We start from the raw sequence: 17,592 nt of genomic DNA, 5'->3' as shown, positions 1-17,592 counted from the left end.
TCAGGTGTCCCTGGAATTCTGGAATGAGGTTAGTGTGAAACTGCTAACAACCAACAAATAGTGACCGAAGGTTGTCCTCATAGGGGTGTCTCATAGGAGACAAGTGACCAGAAAAGTACCTTGAAAAAAGTGCACGCTGTGAAGGTAGGCACCCCTTGCAGAGGGAGGGCTGCACTCCACCTGCAGAGGGGGATGTTCAGGTGGGAGTGGCCAGTGTTTACCCAACACGGCCCCCCTGCGCCACAGCAGACTCTGTTCTTTAGAAGGCTACGGCTGTCCAGTTGCGCAGTGTATCACATGAGGCTTCTGTAGCTCCATGGAAGTTTCTTTTGAGGAAACCTGACTCCCTTTGCTTTAAATCTTTGCTAGCCCAGCAACTTCTGATGTTTAATTTGGTCTCCTGGGACGTGTCCCAGTGGAGCTGTCCCCAGAGGTGAACACAGTGGAGCAGCCCGCCCCATCCCTGTGCCAAGCCCAGCTCCCACTGTAAATTAATAAGCATTCTGTCCTTTAAATCAGCCCCTCGTGGGTTTGGGGAAACATGAGTCAGTCCCCTGAGCCTGAGCACTTCTGAGAAACTAAGGAAAGTGTTGTTCCCAAGCTGTAGCACCAAAGGTACCTCTGAATTGTGGCTCTGGAGCGGGACGCAGCCTCCACAGTCATCAGGGTGCCAGCCCCTGGCTTTGCTTATTCTACAACCATCAGCAACACTGACTATTGGGTGCAGCTACCATTTGGCAAATTCATAGGTTAAGTAATGCGTGCATAGGAAAATAGACACCCAGTTTAAAGGGTATCATGCAACCTTGTCTATTTGGACCACTTAGGTTAGGTCTGTCCAATTTAATGAAAAATATAAATGATGGAATTTGTAAAGTGTTAGCACTCTCAGATACATTTGATACCTAGAACTGGGCCATCCAGTTATTGTCCATTAGAGCCCCAGCTTTTAAAAGTAGATGGGAGGGGAGTTCCTGTTGCGGCTCAGCAGTAACAAACAAACCCGATTAGCATCCATGAGGGGACGTGGGTTCGGTCTCCGGCCACACTCAGTGGATTAAGGATCTGGCATTGCTGTGGCTGTTGGGTAGACTGGCAGCTATAGCTCCGGGTTCAACCCCTAGGCTGGGAACTTCCATATACTGCAGGTTTGGCCCTAAAAAGCAAAACAAACAAACAGCAAACAAAAAACAAACAAAAAAACCACTGGGCCATCTAGTTATTGTCCCATAGAACCCCCCACCCCCAGCTTTTAAAAGTAGGTGGGAGGGGAGTTCTGTTGTGGCTCAGTAGTATCAAACCCAACTAGTATCCGTGAGAATTCGGGTTCGATCCCTGGCCTTGCTTGGGGGGTTAAGGATCAGCATTGCCGTGAGCTGTGGTATAGATCTCAGATGTGGCCTGAATCCTGAATTGCTGTTTCTGTGGCTGTGGTATAGGCCTAGCCTGGGAACCTCCGTATGCTGCAAGTGCGGCCCTAAAAAGACCAAAAGAAAGAAAAAAATAGATGAGAGAGTCTGTACTTAATATATCAAATAACTGACCTTGATAGACCCATTTTCTGTCAGGTTTACTACTTGGAAAGTACTGTGTTTTCTTAAGAAGCCAAACATTTCATTTAATTTATACAGTTAACCTGTGGAGGAAGTTACTTTTTTTCAGTTGATGGTTTAAGGATGAACTTGCACGTTGAGTAATTTCGTGGAGGCCAGATATTATTCAAGTATTTTAAAATTCTAATTAACATAAACCTTACTAATGAGCATATACCATGTCTCTAGTGGCCCATGGCCCCTCTGAGCCTCAGGGCTGTGAGTGATGTGTCAGGGAGTGCAGGCCAGATGCTAACAGGTTCACTGTAGCAGCACAGGGCCCAACCATAATCACCTCAAGATGAACTGCGTGGCTCTGTGAGAAGCACCCAGAGCCCCAGCAGGGTTGCTGCCACAGGTCCAGCTGAGTCTCAACTCTCTGCCTCCCCTCGGAGCTGGGTCACTCTGATTTTAGGTTCTGTGACTTAGATAAATCTACATAAAGACTGACACATGACTTACATAAATGTAAAATGGGATCCCTGGCAGCAAAAATCCATAATTTTAGTATACTGGAATAATTTTTATACATAATTCAGCTGTCAAAGGTAAGAAATTGAAATAAAAAATATTAAAGATTCTATGAAATCCAGCTTTGACTGAGCAATTAGAAAACTGGAAATAGGAAGCCTAAGCTTCGTACCCCAACTTTCAAAAATAATTGTTAATCTGATGAGAGAAATCACCTGAACTCCCATTTCTAAGAAACAAAGTCTCATAACAGCTGTATATAGTACTATGGAATGTTTCAGCATCTGATCTTCCAGAACTGAGGTTTTCCCCAGTTGGGTTAGACCGTCTGTATATTTGGCTTCTGAACAACAGAAATCTGATGGCCAATGGCATTCTTTTCATAGAAGCAGTAATCCTGTGTCAATGCAAACTGAAAATAATTGCCAAATATTTGAAGTAATAATATATAGCTTTATCTTAGGGATTTTATGTTGCTAATTTGTGACTGAGTATGCATTTTGTTTACTTAGAAAGGAAAGTTTACTTTATTCAGGAGGCCAGCAACAGGGGGAGAAGGTGGACTCATGTCCAAAGGCCAGCTCCCTCCTTGATCAGGGGGAGAATACAATATAATTCTACTCTTAACAATGAGAGTAGAAGAAGGTGAGGAAAGTAAGTCCAAGGTTTATCTGTTCTGAGTGTAGCAGCCCATCAGCCCATTTGCATTTCAGCAAACCTTCACTGGAGGAGAGACAATTAAATTTTTGTTTAATACAAGTATAGAATGTTTACAGGCCCTTGAGATCTTTAGACGTACCATTAATTAAAAATATATATCAATTAAGGTATAGAATTGCTTTTTTCTCCCCAGATAATTTTCACCTCTAAAGCAGGAAGACTTAAAAATCCTGAGTAAACAATATTGTCCCAACAAAATAAGGAAAAACACTATATTCATAACCCAGTTTGAGGGATGTCTTTACTCCCCATTTGTCTCTATACAGCTGATTTCTGGAATAGTCAGTAATTTCAGTAAAGCTTTGAAAAAACTGATCCAATTATCACCCTGAATTCTCGCTATAGATAGAGATCATAAAATAAAATTTTATTTGAAAATCATTATTCAGAATTCTGACTAATGATAGAGAAAAATGATGATGGTGATGATGAGTCAAATGGGAAAATTGCGCAATTTACTCGTCCATAAAGTGGTGCCTTTATCACTAATAAAGGGCATGGTATCATTTGCCAAATTATGTGAATTGTTAAATTGTGAAAGTAAGGGGGAAATTGCTTGTGTGTCTGATTACAGGAAACTAGGAGGGCTTAAAATGGGAAGAACCTTCAGCACTGGATTTCACCAGTCTTATATCTTTTTATTTTTTAATTTCTTTTTTCTTGTGGTTAAAAAAAAAAAAAACATAAAATTTGCCATTTTCCCTATTTTACATGTACACCTTAAAGGCATTAATTATATTCACAATGTTGCATAACTATCACCGTCACCTACCTGACATATTTTTCATCCCCAAACAGAAACTCCACAGGCCTTAACCAAGAACCAACCCTCCCTGCCCCCAGCCCTTGGCTATCTCGAATCTACTTTCTATCTCTATGCATTTGCCTATTTGAGATATTTCTATCATTTTTATATTTTATTTTAACCTTGTTTCTTAATAAACTCCTATTTTAATTTATAACCATGAGGAAGGAGACTGATAAGAATGGGGCACAGTGCAGCCCCTCAGAAACCCCACCAAGTAACAAGATTCTCCTTGTTTCCACTTTCCTCCTGGAAACATCTGGCTTGACCGGATGCACGGGGTACATGCCCAGACCAGGAGATTTAGAGAGATCTCCAGTGGTCCAAGCTCATCCTGCTCTGTGGGGAAAGGGGGCGTGGCCAAGAGCCTGGTTTGCCTCTGGGGGTGGACCACCCAGGGCTCGCCTCAGAGATCTGATTGAGTTTGGAATCTCTGAGCATCAGATCCCTCCGCAACACACACAAACAAGTCAGCTGAGACTAGTATCTTCACGGCTGTTTCAGACCAGGGCGCCACCTCTGACCACCAGCAGCATCTCAGACCTGTGTCCTAAAGGCTGGGTTAAAATGATACACTATACAGGTGTCTATCCGCTGGGCTGACAGAGCCCGGGAGACCAGAATCACTCGGAGACCATGCTCCCACGGTGGTTCCCAAAGGAAGCAATCCCTCTCTGCAGCATCCGCACTGCTCAGGGCCTCTGAGACCCTTTTCTGAAGCCAGAGTAGACTTGGAGGGATGAGGTAGCCCTGGGGGTGGGTCGGGGGGCTGGGGTTGTAGCTTGGACAGTGCATCCTCAGCAGTAGTTCCTCCGAGCCATGATGCCTAGTGACTCCATTGGAGCTGTTCTTTCCTTCCTTTTCCATCCATCACTTACTTTTTATTCAGTGCCTGCTGAACTCTCCTGCACCTTGCTATGATACCTTACAGAGCTCACACTTTCTTGACAGGACAGGAAAAAGGCCATCAAACAAGGAAACTAGTGGGACTACGTCTGGCTTGGTGTCCATCCTCTAGTTTCTACCATCAAAAGCAGCACTGACCTCTCAGGTGGTGCAAATTTAAAATCTCACTCACTTAGAAAATGTTCTTGCCACTCTCAGACCTGGATATAAATTTAAGTTCTGTGAATAACCCTTTTTATGTTTATTCGTTAAAGTTTATGTTTTCAGTTGACTAGAAATTGCTCGAATTCCACTTAAATAAGAGAATTCTTGGCACTTAGAATTCCTAAGAAGAAGGAAGGTTAAATTCTTCTAAATATGTGTAATTTTTTCCTTTACAAAGGCCTATGCAAAGGAGTTCCCATTGTGGGTCAGCAGGTTAAGAACCCAACTAGTATCCATGAAGATGCAAGTTTGATCCCTGGCCTCGTTCAGTGGGTTAAGAATCCAGTGTTGCCGTGAGCTGCAGTGTAGGTTGCAAACGCAGCTTGATCTCATGTTGCTGTGGCTTCGGCATGGGCCAACAGCTGTGGCTCCAATTTGACCCTAGCCTGGGAACTTCCATATGCCTTGGGTTCGGGCCTAAAAAGAAAAAAAAAAAAAAAAGCAATAAAATCACTGAAATCTTTTTTTTCAAAAAGGCTTATGCATATCAAAAAAGGGAACAATATTTTTTGTTAAGAATTCCTAAAGTTACATGGCTGTATTTGTTAAGACATTTTTAGCTAACTTCTTTTTATGTTCAAGCAGGAGCTCCCTCTAGCAAGAAGACTGCCTCTGGGGTGCCAGCACACCTGGTCCCATCCCCAAGGCGCTTGGCAAAACTGCAAGCAGATGGCCAGATAACAGAGCATCTCTCTGGAATGCAGATTCTTGCAAAACTCCCTGAAAATCAGAGCCCAGCTCCCTCCCAGACCCAAGAGCTGACTCAGGAGGGAGCTAACCCTCAAAAAGAGCTTCCTCCTGGTAGCCGTGTCAGCGCCGAGCCTCCTCCACAACCCAGCTCTTTGGTGACTGGTGTTGCCCAGCTGGCCCAAGACTTAGCCCCAAACCAGAAGGAAGAGGATGCTCCGCAAGCAGGTCCTGCTTCAGAGACAGTAACCATCAGTCTCCCTGAAAGTGAGGCCCAGACTTCGGAGGTGAAGGCAGGTGAAGGAGGTCCACCCTCCCCCGCTCCTTCCCAGGGAGCCTCTGGGCACCCTGACCCAGAGCCAGGCCAAGGCCCTCAGCTAGACCAGGATGAGGAGTCAGGAGAGGCCAAGGTCACCCCCACCCGCCCTCCCCTGCCTGAGCTTCCGCAGGGGTCTGGCCCAACATCCCACAGCCCCCAGGGTACCCAGGATGAGGAACCTGGGTCCACCAGTGAGCCACCACGCAGTCCCCGTCCTGATCCTCCAGGAGATCCTTCCCACCCTGATGAAGCCAAGATGCTTGGATCACCTCCGGAGGACTCTCAACAACCTCTGGAGGAGGGACTCCCCAAAGCAGAAGTTGTCCGGGCCGACACTCCTTACCCCGAACTGCCACATCCCCCAGACACAACCGACACCAGCCAGACCCAGGACAGGGGAGACCCGGTGACGGTGCTGCCCAAAGGCCGGCTGGCTCCCACCAGGCTGCCCCAGCCCCGGGTCCTCGCTCCCCTCCAGAGCCCAAGGCCCATACCCAAACTGCTCTCACCCAGCAGGGGAGAGGCTCCAGGACCAGCCTCAGAGCAACCCCCGCTGGCTCAGGAAGGAGACCCCAGTAAACTGCCTCCCATCAGCCCCCCGCATTCCAAACAGCCTCGCAATCTGAGCCCCCACCTGGGCCCCAGTCCCCAGCAAGTCCAGGGGGAGAAAGTCAGGGAGGTGAAACTCCCTCTGATCAGTCCCCCAGTGCAGGAGCAGGCACCGCAGGCGGCCCCCGATCCGCCCCAGGAAGAGGCGGCTCAGGGAGTCAAGCTTCCTCGAATTCCTACTCCCTTCTCAGAACAGCAGCTGCCACACAACACCGGGGCAGCTCGTCATGATTTGAAGCCTGCCAAGGAAAGACAAGCTCCCAAGGCAGTCCACTCCTCCAGCAAGAAGATTCCAGATATCCAGGCCCCGCCCCCAAATCAAGAGCTGGTGCCGCAGAGAGGAGCTAGAAAAAAAAAACTCCCTCTCCACAGAGAGACAGCTAAAGGGCCTGCACAGCTGCAAAGGGCGCCACCTGGAGGCCACAAGGAGGCATTGCAGTCAGAATCCCAGAGTAACGCTGGCCGCCCGCAGCCCAACCCTCCCAGTAGCCCTCAGAGGAACCAGCCAGGACAAGATCATACACCAGACATTCTTGAAGCAGCCCGCATTGAACCATTGCCTAAAGATGCCCAGATACAGGAAGAGAAAGGGGAGAAAGTACATTATTCTGGAAAAAAGGCCCATGCCAAGCACCCCCCAAATGACCTGGTTCAGAAGGCAACTGTGTCTAAAAAAGGACTATCTCCGAAAAGAGAAAATTCTGGAGGATTATCTCAAGAAAATAAAACTACCCTCAGTAGTGATCAACCACCTCCAGAAGGTCAACCGCTGCCCAGGAGACCTCTCCAGAGTGAAGAGGCCTCTACGGAGTCCACACCAGAGGCTTCTGCTCCCAGGGAGCATCCAGGGCGAAGAAACGAGGTTCATAAAAGGGGAAGGTCTCAGAAGGCAGAGACTACTTCAGGTCCCCCGGAGCAGGATGGCATGGCTCCCCGCCAGCAGCCTGTCCAAGCGACACAAGCCCATCAGGGGGCCAGTCGGACCACAGGAAGCTCTGTCCAAAGGGACAGCACTTCCAGGCAGCAAGCCAAGGAGAGACGCACTTGGAAACACCAGGGAGCACCAACGGACAACAGCCTGGCCACACCCCAGAGGCAGGTGGCTGCTGAGGAGCAGGGCACCCAGAAGGGAAGGCTGCGGGCTAGGGGCAGTCAGAGCATCAAGGTGTAAGCCATCCCAAGGCCAGCAGGTCATAAACATCTGTACCCCTAAAGTGGTGCCATCCAGAATGGAAAGCTGTGGCCAGGGCGCTGTGTCTGTACATCAGCTGCCCTCTGCAACCCCGAGTCAGTGTGAGTGGGGGACCCGCCATTGGATTCTTAGGAGGCAGCCCATCTGTGCAACCCGAGCCTCTTTTGTGGCTCGTCATTGCCTGGAGGGTCGGTGCAGCAAGGAGCCTTTGCGTCCAGATTCACCCAGATTCTGACATGATTTCAGGTTCTGGCTGAAGCATGTCATGTTGCCATTCAAAAAATTCACTTGTGGATGAGAAGATTCTCTTGTGCATCTTGCATTATGTAGGGATCCCGAAGCAAAAGAATGCTGAAAAAGGAAGTCTTTGCAGTTTTGGGGTCTGGGTCTCTCCCCCAAAGACCCAAAACCCACAATAAATTTGTGGGAGGAAGGGACAAGTGCTATTTTTATGCCCACCACACTGTGCTTCAAATGTGTGTTGGCCTCTACTGCCTGCAACTTAGCTTTGTTTGAAATGAAGCCCTTCCTTATCTCTTTGAACAGGAACCTCATGTGAATCAGCCCATGCCTTCATTATGCCAAAGCGTTTGGTTGAATTGCTTGAAAGAAGCAGTGGGGTGAAAATTCAGGCAAATCAGTTTTGCATTTATCTACGTGTACCATCAGGATTCTTTGGCTGGCAAGTGGTAGGAACTCAGCCTGAGCCAGCTCTTGTGCATCCCTTAGAAGGGTGTGGAATATCTCACACCACCAGACGGGAGGGCAGAGGGGCAGCGGAACCGGAGCGAGACTGGGCACCGTCTCTGAACCCAACTCGTTCTCTCGTCATCTCCAGTGTGTTTGGCATCTACTGGACTCTTGTCTCCTAGACCCTTGTCATCTCCAGGGCTGTCTTCATTTCTCGTGTGTGTTATTTCTCCACCCCGCTTTATTCTCTAGGATGTGAGGACTCTGCGTCAGTTTCTGCCAATGGCAGGAATCATGACCATCAGCAGCTCTTAAACGTTCTTAATCTGGTTTTACATCTGGCAACTCCTATTACTAAGAAGAGATTAGCACACATGCTCCTTGGTTGTGAGATTTAAAAGTACATATTCAGGGAAAGACTCTGATTGGCCCCCCGTGGGTCAGATGCTTCTGACCAATCTATTGTGGCTGGGGACAGGGTCACATTTAGACATACTCATTGGGTTCAGTCCTGTGAGCCTTACACTCACACAAAAGGGAATAACTGAGGCAAAGCAGCCAACCTCAGATTTGACTCTTAAAATTTTACAAGCTATTTATTGAGTACTTATTCTGTATTCAGCAGCATGTTAAGCTGTGTTTGGCATCCGGTATTTTAAAAATGTAACTAGGTGTTCCCTGGTGACGTAGCAGTCATGAAGTCAGTGTTGTCATTGCTGTGACTTGGGTTCGACCCCTGGCCCGGGAATTTTCCCCCAAAAAATGTAACCACATTACTACATGCCTGTATACATGTGTCTTATCTTACACAAAAGGCATGCGTCCACAAAAATTGTATGTCAAGTGTTATTTCCAGCACAATAGAGGGATTGATTTTTTTTTTTCTTTTTATGGCTATAACTGCAGCATATGCAAGTTCTCCAGCTAGGGGTCAAATCAGAGCTGCAGCTGCGGGCCTGCACCACAGCCATGGCACACGCCAGATCTGAGCCGGTGTCTGTGACCTACGCTGCAGCTTGCAGCAACACCAGATCCTTAACCCACGGAGTGAGGCCAGGGATCGAACCCACATCCTCACAGACGCTATGTCGGGTTCTTAATCAGCTGAGCCACAGTGGGAACTCCAAATTGATATTTTTATAATCCAGGATGCAGGACTTCTTTTGTATAATGAAGCGCCTGTGTTATCCTAGCAGTTATCCTCTCATTTATCTGGTTTGTCCAAAGCAAAGTTTTAAAAAGATGAATTTTTAAATATATCATAACTTATTTTTATTAAGCTAGTTCAAGTTCAGCAATAAGCGCTGAGTACTTCCTCTATGCCAGCCACTGTGACAGCTGCTGCACACAGAGAGGGATGATCAGGACACTTCAAGGAGTGCTCTCTTTTCTCAAGGGAGACAGATAAGGGGGTTCATTACAACACCACGTGATTATGGCAACCAGAGGCCCCAAAGCACGCTAGGAGAGGTTTAGCATCCAATAGAGACAAAAACCCAGGTGTTCACTTTTCTGGAATGTCATAAGAGCATTAAGGAAAGACACTGAATTCAGACTGGGATGAGAACTGGGTCAGAAAACACTCCCCAGGGAGTTCCCGTTGGAGTGCAGCAGAAACGAATCCAACTAATATCCATGAGGATGCAGGTTCAATTCCTGGCCTCACTCATTAGGTCGGGGATCTGGCGTTGCCATGAGCTATGGTGTAAGTTGCAGGCTGCTCAGATCCCCAAGTTGCTGTGCCTGTGGTGTAGGAGGGCAGTAGGCCAGCAGCTGTAGCTCCTTTTGGATCTCTAGCCTGGAAACTTCCATATGCTGCAGGTGCAACTCTAAAAAGAAAAAGAAAGAAAGCATTTCCAAGAGGAAGTCATCCTTCAGCTGAGTCATCCAGGCTGCTGAGTAGTCAGCACTGACGAGGGGGAAGGAATGTTCTCTTGGAAGAAGGACTAGCATATGTCCAAGCATAGAGGCAGGAACAGGCATAGCATCTTCTAAGGACCCAAATGTCAAGAGAGCTGTACGTGTCTGTGAGCCCACAGAGCACCGTGTGCTATGCTAATGAGCTTGAAAACTTGATGTTCTAAAATGGAAAGCCATTGAATGGTTAAATTGTTTATCTTAGAGGCATCTGTCCTCTAAGATGAGTTGGCATAGAGGACAACTTTGATGAGGGATAGCCATACAGGTGGCAGCAAGGATGGCTGGGAAACTGCTGCATCAGTCCTGACAAGATGGTAAGGGCCTGAAATAAGGCATTCTGGGTGGAATGGGCAGATTCAGGCTGTTCGGATCAGATGCAGGGAGAGTACAGACTGTGGAAGGAGGAGAATCAGGATTACCAGCCGTTCTTTATGAGCTCCGTATGGGGCACTTTAGAGGCACGAATATCTCCCTTAAGTGAAAGACTTGAGAAACTTACTTGATTTCCTCCTTGGGCAACTGTTTCTGAGGCTCCTTAAGGCACGTGGGGTTGCATTTTCATTAGGGTTCTCAGGCAAAGCGAGATGCCCCATTTCCCTTCGTTTGACTTGGAAGACGCTCTAGCGCCCTCCCCTGGCGCCCATGACAGTGTCAGGTTTGTGTTTGCGTTTGGGTGGTAGAAACATCTCCACTTGAGTGCAGCTGGACAGCATTTTGTTTGTGGTTCAAGGGAAGGAGTGGAAAAGATGGCCAGCTCCTCCCCGGTGAGAGGTCCTACTGCTGTTATTGGTTTTCTTGGTAGAAGGGAAACGTCTGCTTTTTAATTATAAAATATAAATATTTGAAAACCGTCATTGTCCGTCTACATTTACAAAGTTCCTATCGCTTTCATTTGCTCTGTTCCTCAGAAAAGTGATCTTTATGGGGAAAGAAAAGAACATTGTGGGCTTGAGTCACTCCATTAGCTAATACAATCTTCAGCTTTTTCAAAATGTCTGGCACCTGGTATTCAAATCAATAGAGATAATAGTTCCACTGGGCGCCAAGAACCTTCTTCAAATATTTAAAGAGCTAAATCAATTATTTTCAAACCTCAAACGGTAATTGGACAAAGGGTATGGTTGGGTAATTTACAAAAAGAGGAAGTAAAAATGGTTCCCAAATTTGTCAAAAGGTATTTACCTTCCACTATCACTGAAATAAGTCAAAACAGTGTAGACTTTTTTGGGGTACCCCAAATGGCAATGATAGAAGACAAATTAATGCTTGTTCTTAGTGAGACTAAGGATAAATGCACTCTCTGTGTCATCACTGAGAAAGTAAACTAGCACAATTTTTTCTGGGGACAGTTCTGCAGTGTCTGTCAAAGCCTAAAAATGTTGGGTATCTTTAACCCAGCAATTCTAATGCAAGAATGACCATAAGGAAATAATTCATGTACAAGCATGTTCCCATTAATGTCCTTATAATAAAATCTGGAAATAATCTAGCCATCTGATGGGATTTAAAAAATAAGTTCTGGGGAACCATTTCTGGTACAGCGTACGTTGCCCTTATACTCATGTCGACAAGGAAACTATTTGTCACATATTAAGAAGACAGGTTAAGGGGTTCTAGCTGGTCTGCTCCAGGTTGTTAGATTATGGTAATTTCTATTTTCTCATTTGTGCTTTTTAGTCTTTTGTGAATTTTCTACAGTGAACCTTTGTTTATTCAGAAAAACTAACATGGAATTCAGTTCTCATGTTCTGTTTTGATCTGGCATAAGGAAGAACTTTCTAGGAGTCAGAGTCATATACGGAGGAGCAAACAGGCTCTCTCCAGAACATAGATGCTCTGTGATGGAATCCTACAGAAGGTCTCCTTAGGTGGGGGGATTAGTCGGATTGGCTGAAATTTAAGGTTCCTTTTCTAACTATAATCTGTCCACTACAATTGGCTCTTCTTGCCAGCTCTGAAGAACCCAGCAGGCTGTTTCATTAAATAGAGAGCTTAGTACTAGAAAATGTCACACAGTTAGTACTCATTAGATCAGGGGCTTTCAAAGTGTCTCGTCCAGAACCCATAACTAGGACTGCCTTTCGTAATATCATGACCTACCCATAGACACACACAGGAAACAAAAGTGTAATGCGATACTTTTGCTCAATCTTAGTTTTTAAAAATGCTGGTCATGACCACTAAATTGATTTCACAGTTTATTCTGTATCTGCAATTTGAAAAATCCTACGCTGAGTGCTCTGGAGCTTTGCTCTGATGCTGTTCCTAGAGGCCTATGACCAGATGCTTCCCTGCTGTCCTTGCTTTCCAGTGAGGTAGGTTGGGTTGGGTTGGCATGATTTATACTGAATATTTTCCGTGACAATAGAAGAATTCAGTGTATTGGCAGTTATGCTTTTTGCCAGTGTTTGGGCTCTGGATAAGGTATATTGAAAAATTTTATGCATCATATAAAGTTCTTATGTAAAGCTAAAAAAACCAGCTTCAAAACGATCTTGATAGTGTCTTGACCACTAAGTACTTGGCTGGTTCCCTTTCCTTTTGCTCCATGACAATGCTGAAAATCACCTTGATCCTATAAAGGTTCCTCTAAATTCCATTTCAGATGATTGTATCATTTCTGAAAGGACTAGGAGAGGGTGTCCATAAATGTGTTTGATTAACTGCTCAGTTCCGTTCGAGGACATCATTCTAGAGTTTGCATTTCTTTACTATTTTCATTGAGAGATGAAAATAAGAGGAGACTATTTCTTTGTGTTACTGATTAATAATGTTAGACCACCAAATAGTTGATCTCAAAGGGGATTGTGAGAGAGAGCAGATGTGACTAACAAAAGCTGGAGACCTTTTAAAGTTTGTAGCCTTAGAATTTCATGATTTCAGATCACACCAAAAGTCAAAATTATCATTGGAATTTCTAATTCCAGTGCAATCTAACTTGCAGTCTAACCTTGGGCAAGTTACAAAGTTTTCATGTGTGAAATAGAGATAATGATAGGACCTATCTCAAGATTATCTTGAGGATTAAATGAGTTAATATATTGAAAAACATCCAGAACAATGCCTGGAACGCATTCAGTGCTTATATGAGTGTTGGTTAGCATTAACGTGTAAGCAGCAAAAAAAAATTTTTTTCCAACTATAAGGGAAAAAATAAAAATCATTAAAAATATTTTAATAATATTTTGTCCTTAATTGGAATAGGAAAACACTGTTCAAACTAGGTGGGAATATTGGGCAAATGGCATAGTCTCCTCTGAAAATCCTTTTAAAATTTTTGACAACTTTGATTGAATTAAGAGAATTAATTAAACAGAATAATATTGGAAAGAAGTTGCAGTTCAGTAAAATGTTACTGAGATCAAGAGAGTCTTTCAGGTCATAATTCGCTGGTAGCCTGATTCACAGGTAGCATCATTGCGGCTTAAGAGAATTGAGTGGGGAGACAAGTTCTGAGGTTGTTATAAAGTTGATTTGGGATATACATGGAAAAGACTTATAGTAGCACCTGGAACATTGTACTTGCCCAATAAATGTCTGTTATTTTTCCTGTTACCCTGTCATTGATAACATCACAAGCATTCTGTGTTTCAGATTGCTTTAGTGGTAAATGCCATTAAGTTACTTAATTCAGGAATGAATTACCAGATAGTGGGCATGTTGTTTGCTCTTTGTGTGCTGAAACACAGACAAGCTTTTCACAAACGACCAGATCTAAAGACCCTTGGTTTCCAAGGACAAAGATAGCAGAGGAAAGAAAGACAAAAGATGTCTTTGGTTGAGAAGTGACAAAAGATGCCTTTCAAAGATGAAACATCTTTGAAAATGTTCTTAAAGGATGCGCCCTTGCAAGCAAAGGCCACACTTCGGGGCAGGGCGGCAGTGCAGGGTCAGGTGGAAAGCACATCAGATATTTAGTTATCAAACACATTGCTCCGGAGTTCCCACTGTGGCTCAGTGGAAACAAACTCTATTAGTACGCCTGAGGATGCAGGTTTGATCCCTGGCCTTGCTCAGTGGGTTAAGGATCCAGCATTGCCCCGATTTGTGGTGTAGGTCACAGGCACGGCTGGGATGTGGCATTGCTGTGGCTGTGGCATAGGCCAGCAGCTGCAACTCCAATTCAACCCCTAGCCTGAAAACTTCCATAGGCTGCACCTGCAGCGCCCTGTCCCCCCAGAAAAATGCACTGCTCAAAGGAGAGGAAAATTTTAGTGTATATTCAGGTTTCCTAAATGTTTCTATCTTGTTTTTCCTTCTACCCTTCTCACTTCCTCTCCCCTTCCCAAATTCTATGCATCCAGATGTTACGCATCAAGTTTCCACTCTTGAAATTTCTCTCTCCTACATTGTTTCCTTCAAATTGTCCAACAACTACTTCATGATAAATTCACCCATTAAAACAACCTGAAATTCCAGGGACTGTTGTTATATATTTCATTTAGGACGTCCCGGATACAGTGTACAAATATCAAACCCTTAGTTCACCTCTGCTGAGGACATTTCACAGGATGAAGTTCAATGGAAAGAAGCATTCTTTTTTTTTTTTTTTTTTTTTTGTCTTGTTGTCTTTTTGCGTTTTCTAGGGCCACTCCTGTGGCATATGGAGGTTCCCAGGCTAGGGGTCGAATCAGAGCTGTAGCCACCAGCCTACACCAGAACCATGGCAACTCAGGATCCGAGCCGCGTCTGCAACCTACACCACAGCTCACGGCAACGCTGGATCCTTAACCCACTGAGCAAGGCCAGGGATCGAACCCACAACCTCATGGTTCCTAGTTGGGTTCGTTAACCAGTGCGCCACGATGGGAACTCCAGGAAAGAAGCATTCTTTTTGTAGCTCATTCTCTCAGTGTGAGAAGACACATTCACATGCTTTCCTTTGTCCTGATGTAGAGTCTGCTCTCTGTTGAAATAGCTGATTATGCCTTTGATCAGACACTCAAAAATATAGCACTTTACTGTTAAACTAGTTTAGTAAATGTATTCATCTTACCATGTATAATGTGAATATTATGGCTATATTTTTTGGACTCATATGGTAGTTTTTTACTATAAATGCTTATTTTGCTATTGAAAATTATTATGGATATTATGTGAAATGATTATTTTTGTAGTTGCTCTTGTTCCTTTCTCTGAAGCACATTTACACAAGACTTTTAAGATTTAATTCTGTCCCGGGGGGGAATAAATGGCTTTTTTCAGCACCTTCAGTTTTATGATACTACTTCCTAATGAACTGAGCATTTCCTTTAATTTTCCACTACAAATTATGTAACGATCCTATTTAAAAATAAATAAATATTTTAAATTGTGTAGCAGATTATTGTGTTTTAATATGTTTTGGGTCTTTTATGGTTACATATTTCAGCACTGAGACTCTTTTACAGGGACTTTTACAGCCATTTACATTTTATATATGTCTGTGTACTTGGAGTTCCCTTGTGGCTCAGTGGATTAAGGATCTGACATTGTCGCTGCTGTGGCTCAGATGGCTGCTGTGGTGTGAGATCAATCCCTGGCCCAGGAACCTCTGCATGTACCCTGGTGCAGCCAGAAAAACAAAAACAAAGCAAAACAAAACAAAAACCTCACTACTACCTAAATAAACATTTTTTTAAGGTCTCATTGGAGTGGGAAAAAAAGAATGATTCTAGCTATCTGAGAACTTTTGTCTGAAAATAAAAGCCCATTTCCAAGTGTTTTCATAGAGAGACAAACTCTAGTGTTGTTTCATTTTTTTTTTGCAAGGTTTTATTTAAATTTCAAAAGATGTATACTTAAAAGTGTTCAGCATCATGTTTTTGGACAAGGGAGTAACTTCGTTGCTTTGCTGTACAAGTAATGTTACTACTGAAGAAAAATTGGTAATTAAAACAGAGATTTGGAGTTCCCACTGTTGCACAAAGGGATTGGACCCGATCCCCGGCCCGGGAACTCCATAGGGCACAGGGTGGCCAAAAAAGAAAAAAAAGGTGGGGAGGGGGATTTTTATTTTTCAAAATGTCACAATCTGACCCCCAAATTCTAATTTTATTAGTAGTTATTGAAATAGCTGGGAACCCATAATATCAGGTCATCAACATAATTTCTTTTCTCCACTCTTTTTTTCCGTAAAGGCCCTATTTAGTCTGCATGAAAATGTGTTATGAAATACACGTACTCATGTTTTATCTTAGGTACATGGCTTCTACTGAATTTGTTATTTTGTTTGGATTTTGTGATTATTCTTTTAAAATGTTTTATACAAATATAATTTCAAAGTCATTTGACTGGTTAGGGATATAAGTCTAGATAAAAGGTCTAAGTTATTTTGAATTAATTTGAGATGCAGTTCTGGTTGTTCCAGATATTTCTTTTATATTTCCTGCATTTGGTAATAATACTAATCTACAAAATAACTTGAAAATCTGTCATGAATCATTAAATGCATTTATGGTATTTAAATCCATTTAACCTTTATACTAAAGAACTTGGTCATTTTTCTGGACCGTACAGTAATTTTTATATATGTTTTTATATATGCATATTTAATGTTGCCTCAAGGTGGATTTTAATTTAGATACTTTGAAGAAGGTCACTTTAAGAAACTTTGTTGCAGGGTATCATAAGCTTGGTAATTATGGGTTTTTTTTTTAATTGAGAAGTAAGCGCTCTTGTCCATTAATGTATTAAGACTGTTGAGACTATATTAAGAAAGTACGAAACTCTTTATTATGGGAGTTCGAGTCACTACAGTGGTGGCATTACAATATAGTTTAATAGTAATCTAAGCACATTGCCTTTACCCAAAATGTTTCATTGCTGAGAAGCATTAAGACATTAAACTCTTGAATTACAGCTGCACTGTATCATTGGATAGAACTTGATTTGTTTATATTATAGTGCAAAAGACTTATGTGAGAGAAAGCTAGAAAAAGGCACCAAGTATTCTATTTTAAATAAGCTTATATACATATAGGATCATTTCTATGGAAATTCTATAAATATAGTTTCTATTTCTTCAAACTTTAATCTTAACTTTTTCAAATTCATCTGGTCTTTTTCATAATGCTCTGTTCTTAGAGTCCCACCAAAAGGACAAGTATTTGGGGTTTTTTGTTTGTCTGTTTGATGAGCATGGAATTCAGCCCTTCTAGCTCATCTGTGTGCTTGTTTCAGCCATGCTGAATTCTGTACTGTGACTCAGTTGTGTTAGGCATGGTTCTGGGTCCTCCTGCAAAGCCTCTCTCTGCCTGATGTGCTTTCATCCCAGATATTTGAACGCCTTCCCTCTTCATGACTTGAGATCCCTGTGCAGATGTCATGACCTCAGAGAGGACTTCCTCTGACCATCACGCCTTCTCTTACTCTTCTGTCTTCTTATCCACCTGCCTGGCCCTTCGTTGCCCTTATCTCTACCTGACATTATCTAGTGTGTAATTTGTCCGTCTCCAACATTAGAATGTAAATCCCACAGGTCAAGGACATTTTATTT

General features: G+C 43.7%; 1 protein-coding gene across 18 annotated transcripts in view; it reads left to right on the top strand.

Annotated features, from left to right (window-relative positions):
• Nucleotides 1-17,592, top strand: part of LRGUK (leucine rich repeats and guanylate kinase domain containing) — a 173,714-nt gene that overhangs the window by 83,185 nt on the left and 72,937 nt on the right. Inside the window, exons 16-17 of one of the 18 annotated variants that reach the window (XR_014833778.1) lie at nucleotides 5,284-8,833; nucleotides 9,843-10,045. The exons of 15 other annotated variants lie outside the window; for them this stretch is intronic. Coding sequence is in view for 2 of the 3 variants with exons in the window: in XM_085005423.1 (XP_084861549.1) it covers nucleotides 5,284-7,484 (2,201 nt within the window). In the remaining variant the exon portion in view is untranslated. Of the gene's footprint in view, nucleotides 1-5,280; nucleotides 11,528-17,592 lie in introns of those variants that run through there. 2 more of the 18 variants (XM_085005429.1, XM_085005423.1) reach the window with 2 other exon arrangements.

Source organism: Sus scrofa, chromosome 18 (assembly GCF_054392235.1).
Source record: "Sus scrofa isolate SSC_HxYL_T2T_F1_AM1 chromosome 18, Sscrofa_HxYL_maternal_Yorkshire_Landrace_v2.0, whole genome shotgun sequence".
NCBI lineage: Eukaryota > Metazoa > Chordata > Mammalia > Artiodactyla > Suidae > Sus > Sus scrofa.
The sequence above is the reverse complement of the archived record's forward strand: the minus strand, read 5'-3'. Positions and strand labels throughout refer to the sequence as shown.